The 16,881-nt window shown below is 37.0% G+C and overlaps 1 protein-coding gene across 3 annotated transcripts in view; it reads right to left on the reverse strand.

The window, feature by feature from the left end:
- Nucleotides 1-16,881, reverse strand: part of LOC113951057 (uncharacterized oxidoreductase ZK1290.5-like) — a 45,316-nt gene that overhangs the window by 7,320 nt on the left and 21,115 nt on the right. For all 3 annotated transcript variants that reach the window (XR_003529010.1, XR_003529009.1, XM_027651579.1), the window contains exons 3-5: nt 15,874-15,975; nt 5,549-5,640; nt 368-550 (exon numbers count right to left, since the gene is read on the reverse strand). Coding sequence is in view for 1 of the 3 variants with exons in the window: in XM_027651579.1 (XP_027507380.1) it covers nt 368-550; nt 5,549-5,640; nt 15,874-15,975 (377 nt within the window). In the remaining 2 variants the exon portion in view is untranslated. The remainder of the gene's footprint in view (nt 1-367; nt 551-5,548; nt 5,641-15,873; nt 15,976-16,881) is intronic.

Raw genomic sequence — 16,881 nt, forward strand, 5'->3', positions numbered from 1 at the left:
ATACACTGCATTAATTTCCAACATAGATCATGAGGTTTATGTCAATTTAACACAATATTTCATTCCTTAGTACTTCGTGTTGAGTGACAGAAATGGAATGATGCCTGATAGTGCTTGTAACACTTACTTTGAAAACATCTCTTATTAGTACTTATTCTCTAGAATCAGATTCTTTGCATATTTAAAATACTGGCATGATTTGCCTACGACATTCCAAATTTCCAGTACAGCAGTTAGTTCACACAGTATCAACATATGGAAGGCAGAAATACTGTCTGTATAAATTCTAGTTTGATGCACAAAACCCAAACTATTTGCATTTTTTTCCTGAGAAAGGAGACAAATTTTTATTACCACCCTCCATTACCTGTATACTCCAGCGTATGCAAATCTGTGCTGGAGTTCTGCCATACTTCTTTGCCATCTGAATGATAGTAGGATGAGTTAGTGCTTCCCCTTTGGCCAAAGGACAGTAGCCTTCAAAGACAATATCTCGGCTCTTACAATAATCAACCAGCTCCTGAGGTCTTTGGAAAGGGTGGTATTCAACCTTAGATAAACAGAAATAAGCTTCTAGTAAAAACCTTGAGAGTACATTTTGTAGAAAATATCACTGATAAAATATTTTTTTCTTTCTTGTTTTAAAAATACAGCATTGAGTGAAATCACTGTTTCTGGGAAGTAGATGTAAATTATCAGTTTTAGAAGACACATGAAGTATATAAATCAACAAGTATTTTGCCTGTAATTGGCACAGCAGTTTACTGTGTATTTTATGTTTCCCTCTGAAGCAAGGTGAAAGGAGCAGTTGTCTGCCTGACTTGCAGTTGGACTTGCACTATTGTTCTGATCTGTGTTTGAGAAATACATGCCAATGCACAGTGGAAGTCACGGTCAGGTCATTTTTATTGGTGCTTTGAGACTACCTTCTCTTCCCCAAATCTACGTCCTTTCCTGTTTCTTTACTAATCATCTTTGAGTTGCACAGGCAAGGGGAGGGGGCTGAGCAGGGACTGGGTCTGCAAGAGACCAACCAGAACAATTTGCTTAGGATGAGGGCCTGACCGGTTGGCTTGGATTGTACATGGAAAATGCTGTATTCTGTGTGCACTGTCACCATAAGCTTATGCAGGGAAGCAAGCTTGCTGGGGAATGAAGTGTGAAGGGAGGTCACAAATTGCCAGGAGCCAGTCAGAAGAGGAAAAGTAACAAGCTACAAAGACACAGTTGTTGGGAGCGAAAGGAAACAGAAGTTATTGGAAAGTAAGGATCTCAGAGGAGCCACATATTCTGGCATGTAGCTAAACCCAAAAGAGAACCTCTGTAATATTCCTTAATATGTTATTTAAATAAGTATCTCACAGTTTACACATTCTAAGAAGTATACCTTCCTCTGCATTCAGATGAAAATGGGTAGTGTTTCCTTTTACAAAATACATAATCATGTTATGTATTTTTGTGACTGGTCATCACCATTGTTCCAGGGATCGAACTCTTGCGCATTTTGAGGAAAAATACTCTTCTGAACAATTACCTCAACACATGGAATCTGGAAAATTTCTTCTGCCACAAAAAGGAAAAATGAACATTTCCTGTTTCTCATCTTTAGTACATGTTGTCTTTGCAGACAACAATAGTCAGAACAATAGGCTGGCAGTCATTCAACATGTGCTAAGAAAAAACTGTGCCCCTGGAAGGCTGGGCTGAGTCAGCCTAGAGCCGCTATGATCTAAATTACTAGGTGGACTCGGGAACAAGGTTCAAGCAGCAGACATCCATGTCTTCAACCTTTGATGTTTCTTGACCTTTGAGTACCCTTTGTATTTCATGTTTATGCGTATAAGAGCAGTGTTTAGGTCATATGATTATTCACTTGTTTGCACCTGAGCTGACTACAAAATATTGTCATTGTATTTACGCAAAACTATGAGGGGAGAAACGAAAGAGCAAGCAGGGTGTACTATAGACTGTTACAATAATAATAATAAGCAATTTTAGCAGACATTCTTTACATTAACTATAGCAAATATTGTGGCTTAGAAAATATTAAATAAAGAAGGATGTATTTATGATCAAATGCTGAAAAATCTGCAGTGCCCCTATGGCATCATATGACTTATTTGGCATTTATTACTAACATAACTGTAAGCAGGATTTATCTGCTGGTCTAGTAAGATTCCAGGCAGCACAGTTCCAGGCTACACCAGACATGTTTAAAGCAAGAGCAGCATGCTGAGACGTCCCCTGCCTCCTTCACAAGCAGAATACACAGCAACAACTACTTCCCACCTGGGAAGATTATACTTTCTGCCTTTCACTGAACCAGAAGTCTCCCAAATTTCGTGAAATGAGTTTTGGCACAAGCAGTTCTGTGTTAGTAGCAGCAAGTATTTTCCTTCTTAAATATATTACTAAAATAATCTAACGCATACAATAAAATAAGTACTTTTGATTTTTTTTTCCTGAAAACATTCTGGAAGGTCCTAGTTGCACCTGAATGCAAGGGACCAGGATCCTGAGCTACAAGAGGCCTAAGGTGAGTGGCCAGCATGTGCTTCCCCTCAAAGTAATAATTCCTACTTCCTGCCTTGCCCCACCCTTGCCATTTTAGTCACCAGGCTTTTCTGAGGCGAGGGCTGTCCATCACATGGTGGTAGAGGAAGATCTTGATCTTTTCTGGCACTCTACCCTGAGTGATTTCCGCGTAAAAACTGGCATTTTTTTAATAAAACAGTTTGCAGTTCACATTACAGAACTTTTCACAGCTGCTACTTGGTCAGGAGGCCCACAGGGGACCTCTGAAGTGCTGGTTTTTTTCAAGTCATAGCAAAATGGGGAAAAGCTGAGTCTAATAACAATCCTGACACATGGCCCTAGAAAGTCATACGTCGGATGATGGTACACAAAAGCCTTACTCTTTCCACCCTGCTGTGGATCCTTTTCACCTGGTAAGGTTTCCCTGCATCTGGAATCCAGCAATTTTCTCATTGAGAATGCTGAGTCTTACAATTATTTCTCTTTATAAAACTGAAATACAAGCCTATAAATATTTTCTCTATAGAGGAACAGTTCAGGTGAGTTTATGTACAAAGGTGTTGTTTTCTAATGCCTTAAATACATTTCTACCTTGTACAAATTTACACAATAGAGCTCAATATTAATGGCAATATCAATGACATTGCTAAATCTCTCTGAAGTATTACACAGTAATAAGCACCTCTCTAAGAGTGAAAAAAATATGATGAGCATTTCTACATGGAATTCAGAGAGGGACAGTTTATATTTGCTTTCAGTGTATCACTTTATTAAATGAAACATATATATTAATTAAATACTTATAAAATGTATTTTTTCCCCTAATGAGTGACAGGCCCATAAGCCTTCAAAGACACTTCAAAGACTTCTTTGAGCATAAATCCAAACTTACTACTGCCAAGTCAATTACAAACTCTGGAACACAAACCCGAAACTTGCAGGTTATAAGATTCATTCTATATGATAAAGTATTTTCCATCATTTTACACAGTGTTTAGCAGTACTTTTAATAATATATTGTAATTTTAAAAGGTGCTTGCTTAGTAATAAATACCTTAATAATACTATCTTCTTGAAAAGACAGGCCTTTCCTACTTCTTCAAAAGCCATAATGATATCAGGGGTTTTTTTCCAGGAACTGAGAAGAAAGCCTTCCTACTTCCTCCTCTTCACAGAAAAAACAACTTTCAATTTTAGCATCATAAGAACTGTTGGAAGTGTAAGAACACCCTAAATTCTAAAAGGGAAGTGATTTTCTTCCAGTTGCTTTTTTACATATTTAGACTTTGTATACAGTGATTATTTGCAAATGTTTTGTATTTAGGAATAAGTCCATTGAAAGAGCACGCTATTTTATGCATAAATATAGCAAAAAATTTGTATTATAAACTGTGGAAAGTGAAATAGGAACTCAATACAGCATTTCCAGTTCCAATTTGAATTTAGGAATTCATTAGTTATTTGATGATGCTTAAGTAATCTTACCATCAGACTCAAAACCTCTACTCAACACTATGCAAGAAACAGAATAAATACTCTGAGGATAACCTTAAGTATGGTTTACAGGTTTTCTATAAATCTAAAAGGTGTAAATTAATGCTATAACAAAACTGTTCAAAGTGGAGCACTTTGCAGTGGCATGGGTATTTCATTGGTGGTGGTTGTATTAAATTCAGAACATTGCTGTGCATCACCTTAAAGAAATAACTCTCCCACTCCCCAGTATCACCACCACCTCAACTCTGTCTCCTTTTTTTCAGCCACAGAAAAAGAATTCTGTCAAACAGGACCAAGAAACAACTTGCCTCCATGAATACTACTGACACAGCAAGACTGGTAACATTTGGACATTGTGAGTAAGAGGAAATTTCAAAACAAATTCAAGAATACACTTTTTTTCTTTGCAGTGATTTAGTAGGACACAACAACTCCTCTCATTTAACAGGCAGTAACAGCTTGTGCCAAATTCTAGCAAGACTTTGTAGATGTGCCTTTCTTGAACCTTGGAAAACTCACTGATTCTTAAACAGTCATCAGCCTGCCCATCTTAACATATATTTCAATGGCTTATTTTGAGTAACTGAATTTAACTATTTTATATGAGTTTATGCTAATTTAACATTACTCACAGTTGTTCCTTAGTAACCTTTCGTCTAGTGGACAGCTAAAATCAGAGCTGCTTGGTTCTGACGGTCACACTGAGCAACCTTTGTATGGCTGTTAAAGACATTAAACCACAAACAGCTGCCAGAAATCCCGACCACCTGTACAAAGGGAAAAGCGTGTGCCTGTACTCCATCCATTCCAGTTCCCACGTCCATGTTAGCACAAGCACACTTTCTCTGGCAGGAGATGGTAGCAATGGGAGCATAAACTTCCAGCACAGCTGGAGGCAGAAACCTGCAACAAGGGAAGAGTTGTCAAGTGCCCTGGCAGTGTGCCGGTATGTAGGTGGCCGTTTTATATCTGCCTAGGGCAGCAAAAAAAATTTTGCCAGGGCTGTCACAGCACCTGCCTAGACAAGGAGTTCACTGAATTTAATGTGATCTTGAAATAGGAAATAAGGGGGGAGCAAGGGAAACAGCAGCCTTGCATGGATATGTAATTACCTGAGGCTTTCAGTGTTGCTTAGAGGAAGCACAAAAGCATTTGAACACAGGCTTTCCAAAATCCTGCTCTCTCTAGAGATGCTACATGTTCAGTGCTCCTCGAATTTTATTTCTTGACTGTTTTATCATCAAAAACTGCCACAGGGATCATTTGTTTGTGTCGTAAAACCAGACACAAACAAGTAGCCTGGGAGAAACTGGGGTGGAAAATAGGAGGAAGGACTTCCCTCCCCTTCAGGTCATCTTCCTGAATGGTTTTCAGTATGTACATACTAAAAAAAGGAGAAATTGTATGACTAAAGCTAGTTTGGGTGTAGCCTTTCAGACACAGGGGTGGGGAGGTTTGCCAAAAAAACAAAGTAAAAACCCAAACTCAGACACTTTAAATACATTTATCCACTCACCTGATTAACATGTGGAGTAATGACACAGTCTTCCTTTAGTTGGTCAAGATGGCTGATAAGAAAGTTGCTTACGCCGATTGATTTACACAAACCTAATGAAAAACAGAACAAGAAAAAGTTTTGGGACAATCTTAACTGTTTGGGAGGATGATTTGAAAAATATCACTTTCAAGAGATGAAATAATTGCTCACATCATTTCTGCAGAGCAAAATACTGCAAAGAAACACAGAAAAACAGCACCAAAATCTAGTTTGACAGTATTATCTGAAAGCATGGTTCTGTCACAGTCACATTAGGAAATCTAAACACACTGGAAACTCCCCAGTGTATAAAAACTCCAGGCTAAATTCTGGGAAAGGCTGATGTAGTATAAGCAAAGAACAATCGGACTCCACCAGAATGAAAAGAAGGAAATGGTGTTCCGAGCAGCTTGCCAAAACTAAAGAAAAGTGGAACATTTGCTGAAGACTAATAAGGTGTGAGCAATACAACACAAGGACACGCAGCCCAAATGAACTATGTCACATTGCTCATACTTCTACTGGATCACTGAGAGATGTTAGTAAAACTCAGTGTAAAATCTTCAATTAAATGAGCAGTGTCTAACAGGAACCATGAAGCTTAAAAATGTAGTTAGATTTCTCAGCTCTTGTTGACATGCAAATAAAGTTAAATGGGACCTAGGTGACATGAAGGTTATTTTTTAAAATAAGCCTTAAGTGTGCATGCATGTGTATAAATTAGGAGCCGACAGTCCTGAAATCAGATGTCTTTCTTCAAACCTCAGATATGATAAAGGACAACTCCCAGTCTTGGCCTGCCACATACACACCTCAACCCTGACTTGTCTGGCATAGTCTGGTCCTTATTCTGTGCTGGTAGGGAAGCTAGGCTAGTATGGGTCTCCCTGGGCTGTGGATTGTGTGGACTACAACTCAGACTAACTTCTTCAGTAGGTGAACTTTGTGTGGATTGACTTGATCTGCACTTCAGTCTGTAATTCCACAGATGGCAAGCCTGTCTCAAGGTATGTGAACACAGAACTCTGATCACTGTTGTTAATCCAGTAGTTATTTGAGCTGGGCAATTCTATAAAATGTATAGGCATGTGTGCATCTACACACAAAGAAAGAAATTAAATTTCTCTAGTCCTCTAGCAAATTCTGTAAGTGAAACCACAGTTTACTGCTAATTCTTACAATCAGCTTTCATATACTTTAGCAGCATAAGCAGATAACCTGCACAGCAGCAAAACCTGTTATAACACATACTATCACTTTTTAATGTGGCTTCTTTTGTAGAATACCAAAAGAAGAAAAAATGCATTAGCAACTAAAGTGCTAGACATCTTTCCCTTACAGAAATTATCATTGTTCAAGATGTATAACATAATTAGGTTAAAATCTGCACTACAGTGATTTGCATAATTCGTATGTAATCTGCCAGAAGGAGCAAAACCTTAGCTTTTGACAAACAACCCTTGAGTGTCAACACTAATAAATCATTATGCCACAGCAGTTAGAAAAAACACAGTTTTAACACAATGGTGAACCAAAATATTATACACTATTGTTGAAAGCTAAGGAGTTACAAAAACCATGTCATTATTGCCCTTGAAGAATAAAGCTTTCATTTCAGGCTGAAATAAAACAAAATTCAATCACAGACAATGAATATGAAAAGGCTTATCAAACCTGTACCTTTGCACAAAAAGCTTCCATTCTTTTCCCCCTACAGTATGCTAAGATGTTTTGCTTCTAGCATGTTTCTCATAGGAGACGAAGTCTGTTGCATCGTGTTAGATTTTCCATCAAGAAATTTCAGGTTACTTATGTTTTGTGTTAAAAGCTATCCGAGCCATTCCTGCTAAAATCAGTATTACAGCATTTGTGTGTTTACAGTGATGTTGCACAAAGCTGAATTCAAAACTGCCAAGAAAGTAAAAATTTTTACATAAAACAGAGAAACAATAATTAGATATTCAATGTTTTTGCAGAACCAGCATTTTCTTAAAACTTTTTTTTTAGGGTAATATGCTTAAAACATTTGACTGTCATTAAGTACTCATATTTAGTTTTGGTAAAGTTAGAACCCTTTGTTTAAATTCCATTGTTTTGGTTTTAGTTATAGTCTAATACATGAAAGTTAAAGTGTTTTGACTTTTGCATTAAATTACAATATAAAATAATTTAAACAATTGCAGAGGGTAACTGTATTAAAAAATCTTATTTTAATGCATGGTGGAAACATGAATTCAAAATACTGGAATTTTCTGAAAAATAGAGCTTAAATTTCATCAATCAATCTCTACTCTATAGAGAATTGCTTCCATTTGCCTGAAGGAAGATTAACACAGTTGCTCAGCATTGTCCAAATCTCGGAACGACTGTCTTAAAGCAGAAGATTACACAGAATTATTTCCACATTTACATCTGCTGGATTAGTTCCTAAGAATGAAGATTTAAAAAAAAGATAGACAAGAAAATGAAGGTCTGGTTCACTGCTGGGCCTTATCTGACAGACCAACACTTGTGACTACGTGTATCAAACGAGAGCCATGAAATCACATCAATAGTAGAAATAAAAAAACTACATATTGAGAAACTTGTGTAAAAGTGTCCCAAGTTACTGCCTTGAAATAACCTGGAGGGTGTGGGGGGTGCACATTTCCTCACAGAGCTCAAACAGGTAAGTTCCCCAGTTTCTCCCATGGGTCTCAAAACCACTAGAATGCTCTTGAGGAGGGGGGCAGGTTTTTTAATACCTGTTTAGTATGCTTAAAAATCTCATTTCAGACAATTCAGGCACAATTCATGTCTAAGCTGTTATGACAGCATGTGGTGTTTAAGTCTATAGGTTTTTTTAACTTATTCAGTTTAACTAGTCCTGGAGTTCAGGCTTTCCGAGATAAGAGTTTGCAATGTGCTAGCTACAATCCCTCTAGAAAGTACCCTTAAAATATACATTTATCCTGACTTATTTACAAAGTCACAGAGCTTTGACTCAGGGAGAGAAAGCATCCTCCTTATCTGCTTGAGGAAATGAGTGGTCTGGCCCCTACTAAGCAGATCTTGAGAAAGTGCCAGGTGCAATAAACAAAGAGTTTGCAATTCCCCATTAGCTCTGAGGCTTTGTCCTACTCCTTGTGACTCTGACTTCACAGGCTTGAAGAAAAACTTGGCAATGCTGCTTCTTTTATGCATGCTAAAAACTGACCACAATGGTGGAACAGAAAATTTCATCCAGCATTGAAAACCTATCATAAAATTCCGCAAGACACATCAGAAAACATATTGGCAGGACAATGACTGAATATAATGGGAAAAAAGTAAGGATCTTTTCTATTCTACACAAAAAAATCTTGGCCTCCACCCCACTGGTAATTTCACCACACTGTATTTCTCCCAACTGCTGTGAAGCACTGGTTTGCAATATAGCTGCATACTAAGCCTAAAGTGTTTTTTATGGCAATCTAGAGAATGATTGGGTATCTTTTCCTTTAATCTGTATAATACCAAGTTATACAAAGTTTGACAATCACTCCAACAAAAAAGCGTAAGTTTAGTGTCTTGGCACCACAGCGCTGTTTTAGTACAATAGTGAGCCTTATCTTTCTCCAGCACTACTACAGACTTTTATCAGACTTCTAAATACTCTCTGAAATATGAAATGTACAAAGTTCAGATCAAAAAGGATTTTTAAATTACAAAACTGGATACCAGGTTTGTGGAGCCCGTTTTCCTCCCCCTCCCTGCTGCTCTACATGAGTCAGAGCAAGGAAGAATTCCCACGTCCAGCGAACAGTGCTCATTCTGTTTTATCTTCTATTCAGGCCACAGAATAAAAACACAAATGGATCTACTTTTCACAAAAGGTCAACAACAGTAACTGTAACTTTATTAACAAAGGTTACACAGGTTAGAAAGGTCCACATTCTCTCTAATATGCATGCTAAGAACTTCTCTGGGGCTAAATCACATTAACCATAGAAACCATACAAGATTTGATTTCAGCACAATTTCCTAAATCAGAGCTGTGGGCTGAGTGTGCCCCACATGCAGACTGAAAGCCAAAGCCTTGATAAATAAAGCAGACTATGCTTAGACACAATCCATAAGGAATTAACTTCTAAATCTATGAAGTAACACTTGTTCCCATTTCACAGGCTAAAACACACAGACTCCAAAAGGCGAAGTGTCCTGTCTGAGACACAGGAAGACTGTGGCAAAACTGAAAACACAGAAGCCATACCTCCTCCCCCAAAGGGTTTCTTTTTAGCCTATTCATTGCCACAGTATAGGTGCTTATCTGTCTTAAAATTACTTTTCTGCTTCTACAATTCTGTGATCATTACTCTTGCTATATATCATCTGTGAACCATGGTAGACTGTGAGGACAACAGGAGAGGAGGCATGAATAGAAGTCAAATTATCAATTTCTGTGACTGAAAACTCATTACAAACATTCAGTGTACACAACTGTTAAATGGCTAACTCAATAGGATAATGCAGCAATACTGGCTTAATATATGCTGCCTCTGACCCTGGCTGCTCATTCGGACTACTTCAGCGCAACACTATCTTAGTTACATTGACAAATTTTTATTCTAGTTACATTAAAAACCAGAACAGATTAAAAAAATCCACCAAAAAGGATTCAGTTTTGAAAACAACCAGACAAATAGCAATTCTTACAGATTTTCCATTCTCTTACTCCAGTTTAAGCATGTAAAATCACACTGTGAAGAGAACACAGGTTTAAAAAGAGGCTGAAGATACATTCTTATATCTAGAACATTTTGCAATTGCTCATAAACATCTGGGTAATCAAAACTGAAAAAGCAACATGGTACAGAATGAATCCCTATATACTTTAAGCAAATATTGCCACCACACAGTATGGTGTGAAAAATGTGATCAAAATTATCAGCAACTCAGCCACGTACCTACAGGCTATTGGATTATGTAGCAATTTGGAAGAGAGCACATACTTAGATTCTAAACAGCGTGTCCCCTCTGTAACTATAATGGCACAGTTTCCTGAACTGGAATACTTTTTGAATTTCCATATCAAAGGGGATAATGATTCCCAATTGGTATGAATAACAGCAACCTAACTGATGTCAGTAAAGCAATACCAATTTATAATAGCTAAGAATCTAAGGCTTTAATTCAACATATGCAAAACAGATAAATTATGCCTTTTCCTCAAATCATGTACATTATTTATTGAGACAAAAAGTTTTTTTGGACAAGGCCTTTCCTTTGAAAGGTATTTCAACACTGTCTTTTTCACAAGAGTTCTTGTGTTCACACTGGGACCTCTAGGCACCTCTGTGTGGGTACAAAAATGTGTACATTTGCTTTAAATCTTCTTGCTTAGCTTGCTCATTTACAGCTTTGACAAAAAGGATTTGCTTGCTAGCAGAAAAGGCTCAAATCATACATTGCAATAAATCATGAAACAATGTCCTCTGAGGGTAGAATTACCCATGAAGTTAACATTAAGAAAGAAAAAAGAGCAAAACAAATGAGCATAGACATTAATGCAAGTTTAGATTAATTCCCACTTTTACATCTGCACCAAAAGGACTTCTTCTATGGTAATTCTTTTTTTTTTAAATAAGATACTGAAAATGATGAAGATTTCTTTATGATCTTTAACATAAATAAGTGTAGCAATTTTTTTTCCTACGTCTTTATTGCTGCCTTATCTGATCAACAGGGTGTGGTGCAACCAACATCCTCACCAACTGCAACCACCTCCAACCCATGAAAACACATCTTTGAACTGTGTTTCTGATAATAACAAGCCCATGAGACATCTTCATCTGTACAGACAGAATACTATCCACAATGTGAAAAAGAAGTGTTGCTAGGCAAATTAGTTACTTGCTTTTACTTATTAGAACTTTAGTGCAACTTATGGACACACCTTCACATATGATTTCTAGCAACATAAGCACTCTTGAGGCAAACATTTTGTGGAGCTGCAGCACAACAGTTTGAACTGTCAGCTGGTCATCATTTGACAATATATGTACAGATTTAAAGTAATTTTTCAGTAGAATAAGAACAGAATATGCCATCCAGCAAACAATGTGCTAGAAATCTGTGCCACCTGCCCAAAAAACTGTATTTGGTTCACTGGAACCTCAACTCATACCTTTAAGAATGGATAGAAAATGGAGAAAGAAAAGATGACTGAACTCGTCTATGCCCAACAATGAGGAGGACAAGAATATTATTAAGGTTGGTTAGATTTCTTCTCTTGCTTGGGATTAAGCAAAACATAATCTTTTTCCAAGAACATAGTAACACGGCTTTAATTATTGGGCTAAACAATTTCTGTCTCTTTATAAGACTCTCTTTGAATCATGCACATAATCATAACAAAAACATATGTTAACATGTTAAGGAATTTCTGAGGCAAGTAAGGATATTTCATCTCAGCATAAGCTGCATTGCTAACATGAAAAAGATAAACAATTTTACTCTCAGTAAAATGGCAGCGAGTCTGAGCGGGATCTGAACCCAGAACAACCACCACGTTACCACTCTTGCCAACTTCAGGCAAAAGCTGGCTGGAAGCCCTCATTCTTCCCAGCATTTTTAGATAGAGAGATGAGTAATCATGTGCATGTGTGTATGAAAAGCTTTCCAAGATGATGGGCTAGCCACAATGCCAGAATCAAGGTCATTAAAGACGCTGCATATGGAAAGAGTCACTTTGCTAGGAACAGACCAATTACCAATGAGCACATATAATGACTATTCATGATGTCAAAGCAGCTTGCCACACTGCTTTCATCTGCCAGCACACAAATGCCTATACAAGAATGCTGCAGCTGTCAAGGGAATATATGACTCAATGTATGTATCTTGGAATGGATTCTGTAGGGAGCCTGGCCTCTGTTCTGAGGTATTGGAGAGGATAATTCCCCAAAATGACAATTTTGAGACCACAAAAATTCAAACCATAGCCTTGATATTACAAGAATCCTAGTTGATTTCAGCTGTTACAACAGAAATAACCAGTTATTATACACAAATGTCTCACTGACCAACTTTTAGAATTTTTTTCCTTCTTTTTCCCTAAGTGCTGTTTATCCCATAACCCTTTAAAGCAAAACACAAGCAAGGCTATTAAACAAAGACATATGTCTAGAGTTCTCTGCCTTTATCCTATACTTTCAGATACCTACTAAAATTCTAAAACCAGTAAAGAAAATAATAATTCTCCTCCCCCATTCCTAATTCTCAATACAAAGAAGTTGCAATGGCTGATCAGTGGAAGTCTCCCCTTGAAAAATCTCAAGAAAAATGCCCAAGAAATTGTTCTTGACCTAAAGTTTTGCTGCTTAGTTGCCTTAGGCAATTGAACAGTGGCTTCAAGCACAAGGGTGAGAGTGCTAACACATGAAAACTTCTTTCAAGTGTATTCCTTGGACTCCATCCTTGGGGCAGTAACCAAATCCTGTTTAGTTTCCAAAGCACACTGGATCCAAGGAGTGCAGCCCAAAACTTCAGTACGGCAAATAATCAGCCGGAGAGAGTAACCAGATCACTAACAGATACTCTTCTGGTTCTCATTTTAAATTGTCCATATTTCCAGTTTCTTGTGTCCACTTCTGACCAATGTGACCAATCTAAATAATCTTTGAAAAAAAAGTCTGCATTAAAGACTTTTACAGTCTTGAGTACTGGCAGTTAATTTACTCTACTCTTAAGGCAACTGATAATAACAATCGACTATTAATAATTTACATTACTTTAAAATAATGTTTCTTGCCCCAGGTAAGTAGAATTTTGTAGAATAAATATTAACGTGGATTTAAATTGAAGTTGAAGAATGAGATTTACAAGTATCTGCACTCAAACCATCTGTGAATACAGAGAAGTGATTAAAGAAAATCTTGTTAAATTCAGCCAGATCAAAGCCTTAGGTCAACATAGACACCTTTTAACCATCCCATAAGTCTCTTGCAGACAGCTCTGTACCATAAAAGTATTATCAGTTCCATAAGACAAACCAATTTGTTTTCTATAGAGAACAGCTATTATTCTCTGCACTTTCGGACACACTTCAGTGTGGATGCAGTTAGTTGCTAAACCCACTAGCAAGTGGGTTTCAATCACTTCAACATTACCTTTGTGAATTGATTGTAGAAGCACATTACTTGTTTAAATTGTCAATCCTGTGTTTAGTTTCTACTAATTTTTTTTCCAGAATAAACATTTAAAAAAAAAAAAAGTAACAGAATTGCAAACAGGAACCAGTGACTACCTGAACCAATGTCAAGTTCAGAGAAGACAAAGAACTCATCTATTTAGTAAAGATCTTACAAGTTTTTCCCCCAATAAATGAAGATTTTATGTTTTTCCTCAATTAAGGACTTAGACCAAATCCTACATTCAGTCCATACTAAGGCTAACATGTTGCTCACGTAACACATAGCAAGTCACAAAGATATGCAGCAAGTGTTTAATCTTCAGTGGAAAACCTAGTGGTTAACCATGCAAACAAATTATTTAACATTTTGCTCAGGAATCATTGCATTTCCAACTCCAGAGTGGTTAACGTCTGCGTGTCATTTCCGTAACACATACTTATGGTCAGGACATCCAGAGTCTGTATCCCCTAAAGCAAAAGCGTGGAAGTTAATGTTTTAAGGCACTTGAGTCAACCAGACTATTACATTTTCCTTCCCCTGTATATGATCTAACTGAGGTAATTTAGACAACCAGAGCTGGAAAACTCATGCTCAGCTAAACAGATCATGAGTCTACAGAATGCTTAAATTCAGATAAAGACTGAGGGTAACAACATGCAAATTGACCAAATTGTTGAAGAAATGCAACTTCAGGAAAAATAAATATAACATGGAATGTCTGTAAAGAGTTATCATGCATAGGAACAAAAATTAAAAGCAATATTTCCTCTGTTTGCGTGGCCAGGAGTAGTATTTCCAGTGTCTTACTAGAAGACCACTGAATAACTCATAGTCTTTCCCATCAGGAAGATATATAGAGAAAGATGTGCAAGACAGGAAAGATCACAGAGACATATGGAAAAGCAGAAAAAAGCCGATAGGATAGGAATAATAATAGAATGTGAAAAATACAACCTGTTTGCAGCAAATTAAGATGCCATATCTAGGCACAAATGACATGCACTACCTTAAGTACTCTTGAGAAAAAAACCTTTTCAATGGAAGGATGAAATACCTTGTGGAATAATTCATTTTTGGATGTAAGAGTCATTGATGCTTTGAAGTATTAGGTCAGTGCAGCATTTCTTTAAAAACTGAATGTTGTAATGCCTTACACAGCAGAAAACACTTTTGGCACCTTCCCTTACGCTTAATATAAAAAGCAAGAACAAAAGATATACCAAAGATAATTTACTTCTGCGTTTCCAGAGGCAGAGCAAAAGTAAACAAAGGGTTGAAGTGTAAGGTTGGTTTATGGCTCTGACAAAGCTGGTAGTGACACACAGCCTGTAACTGTCTTTGTGCAACTCCCCTGCTGCAATCACTACTTCAGTAACTCTGGGTTAGTGTTAGACTACTTACTCCAAGAAGTCTTCTCCCCAACTGTGGAGCTTCTCTGAAGCTGTAAACAAGGGTGGTTCACATGGCCAAGAACTGCATGACAGGATCTTCTCTCATGACACCATTTCTAATAATTCTGCATACTTCAGGAGCAAAATCCTCCTCTTAAATCTACAGTCTCCTTTTCCTATTGCTATGAACATAAACTGAACTTTGCAGTGCACCAAAAACTGAGTTATCAGAACTTGAGCAAATAGCTCCCTTCCTTGAAATTTTTTCCAAAAGTTAGTAGGAAAGAATCTGCAGTTCAGTATTTGCTCCTCATCTAGCCATTTTCTTTTGTTGAACATTTTCTAAAACACAAATGGAACTACAAAATAAGCAGGAAAATGGCATCATACAATCAAAAAAAAAAATCGAAAAGAAGTAAAATTTGGCATGATTTATACTTAACACAGAGGAGGTTACTACAAAGGTGTTCTGTAGTGTTCAAAAGCGTTCTATAGTGGCATATAGATTTCAATGCAATCAGTAGGTTTCCTCAAGAAAGTATGCACACCATTATTCATGGTGTGGACAGAATTTGACAATGTATTATTTACAAGGAACACTGCAATTTCCAAAGAGACTCATAATTTACACATACAAATTCCACTGAAATAGGAGCACCCAGTTCAAATTAAGCTTTGAACGTCTCTCACTATGACTTCCCCAAATCTCAAAGTGCACAATAATTCCTTCTGGTGAGATAGTTTTTTCTTGTTACATCACCTTTCTCATAGAGCTCTTCCATCGCTCTCCAGGTTTCAGCTCGGACCTCTCGATTGCTTTTACCCAGAACATGTGCATCAGGCCAGTGCATTAAATACAGATCTAAAAAAGAAGCAGAACCAGACTGCTCAGTAAAGTGTGCAAAAAATAAATATATCAAATCATGTGATAGAGCATTTTCCCTCCATAGTGGCCCCAACACATTATCACTGTAATAGTTACAAATACTACTCCATGGTCATTACTGCACACATCCATTTAGTCTTAATAAATGAATTCTATAACATCTCATTAACAACCAAGGGCAGCAGAAATTCACATAAATTAAAGTGAGAAATGTACATGTACATCAACAGTTTCAAATGAGATTATCTAAACTGCAAAAATGACAGGACATAAACTCCTCTGTAAGTTTGTAGACACTGCTAGACATTCTGAAGGAGAAATTTAAGAGATACTTGGAAAACAATTACATTTCTATTTAAATTCCAACTCCAGATTAAACAGGTAACTGCAGGCATCCCAGTCAAACAGGTTTTGGCCTTTGCTGCATACATTAGTCTGATGAAAAACACCAAAAGAAAATAAAGAGATGACTGAGATGTACATAATTTTCTTTGTACTTCATAATATTCCTTTTTTGGCAGTTCAAATATAGAGTTAAGAAATAAAAAAACCTCCAACTTGTTTCAGTGAGAAGAGGTTTTTGTTCTTTGAATACATCATACCATTCATTTACAGCACCTCTTTGAGAAAATACAGATCCTCTGCTTTGTGAATAACAAAAAAAGGTGGGAAAAAAAAGAAAATTAATTCTTTTCATTCCCATTTAAGGACTGCACTAATGATTACTATACCAGTGGGCTAGTATATTAGTTTTCCACCTGTAAAAATACAAACTCAACCTTGATTTAAGAGGAAAAGGTAACTTGAAATTCTCTATAATACATCAGTTCCAATTTTGGCACATCATTGCAACACTGTTAAAAAGAGTACTTTACTTGGATT

This window comes from Corapipo altera, unplaced genomic scaffold, assembly GCF_003945725.1.
Source record: "Corapipo altera isolate COAL_440 unplaced genomic scaffold, ASM394572v1 57, whole genome shotgun sequence".
NCBI classification, from domain to species: domain Eukaryota; kingdom Metazoa; phylum Chordata; class Aves; order Passeriformes; family Pipridae; genus Corapipo; species Corapipo altera.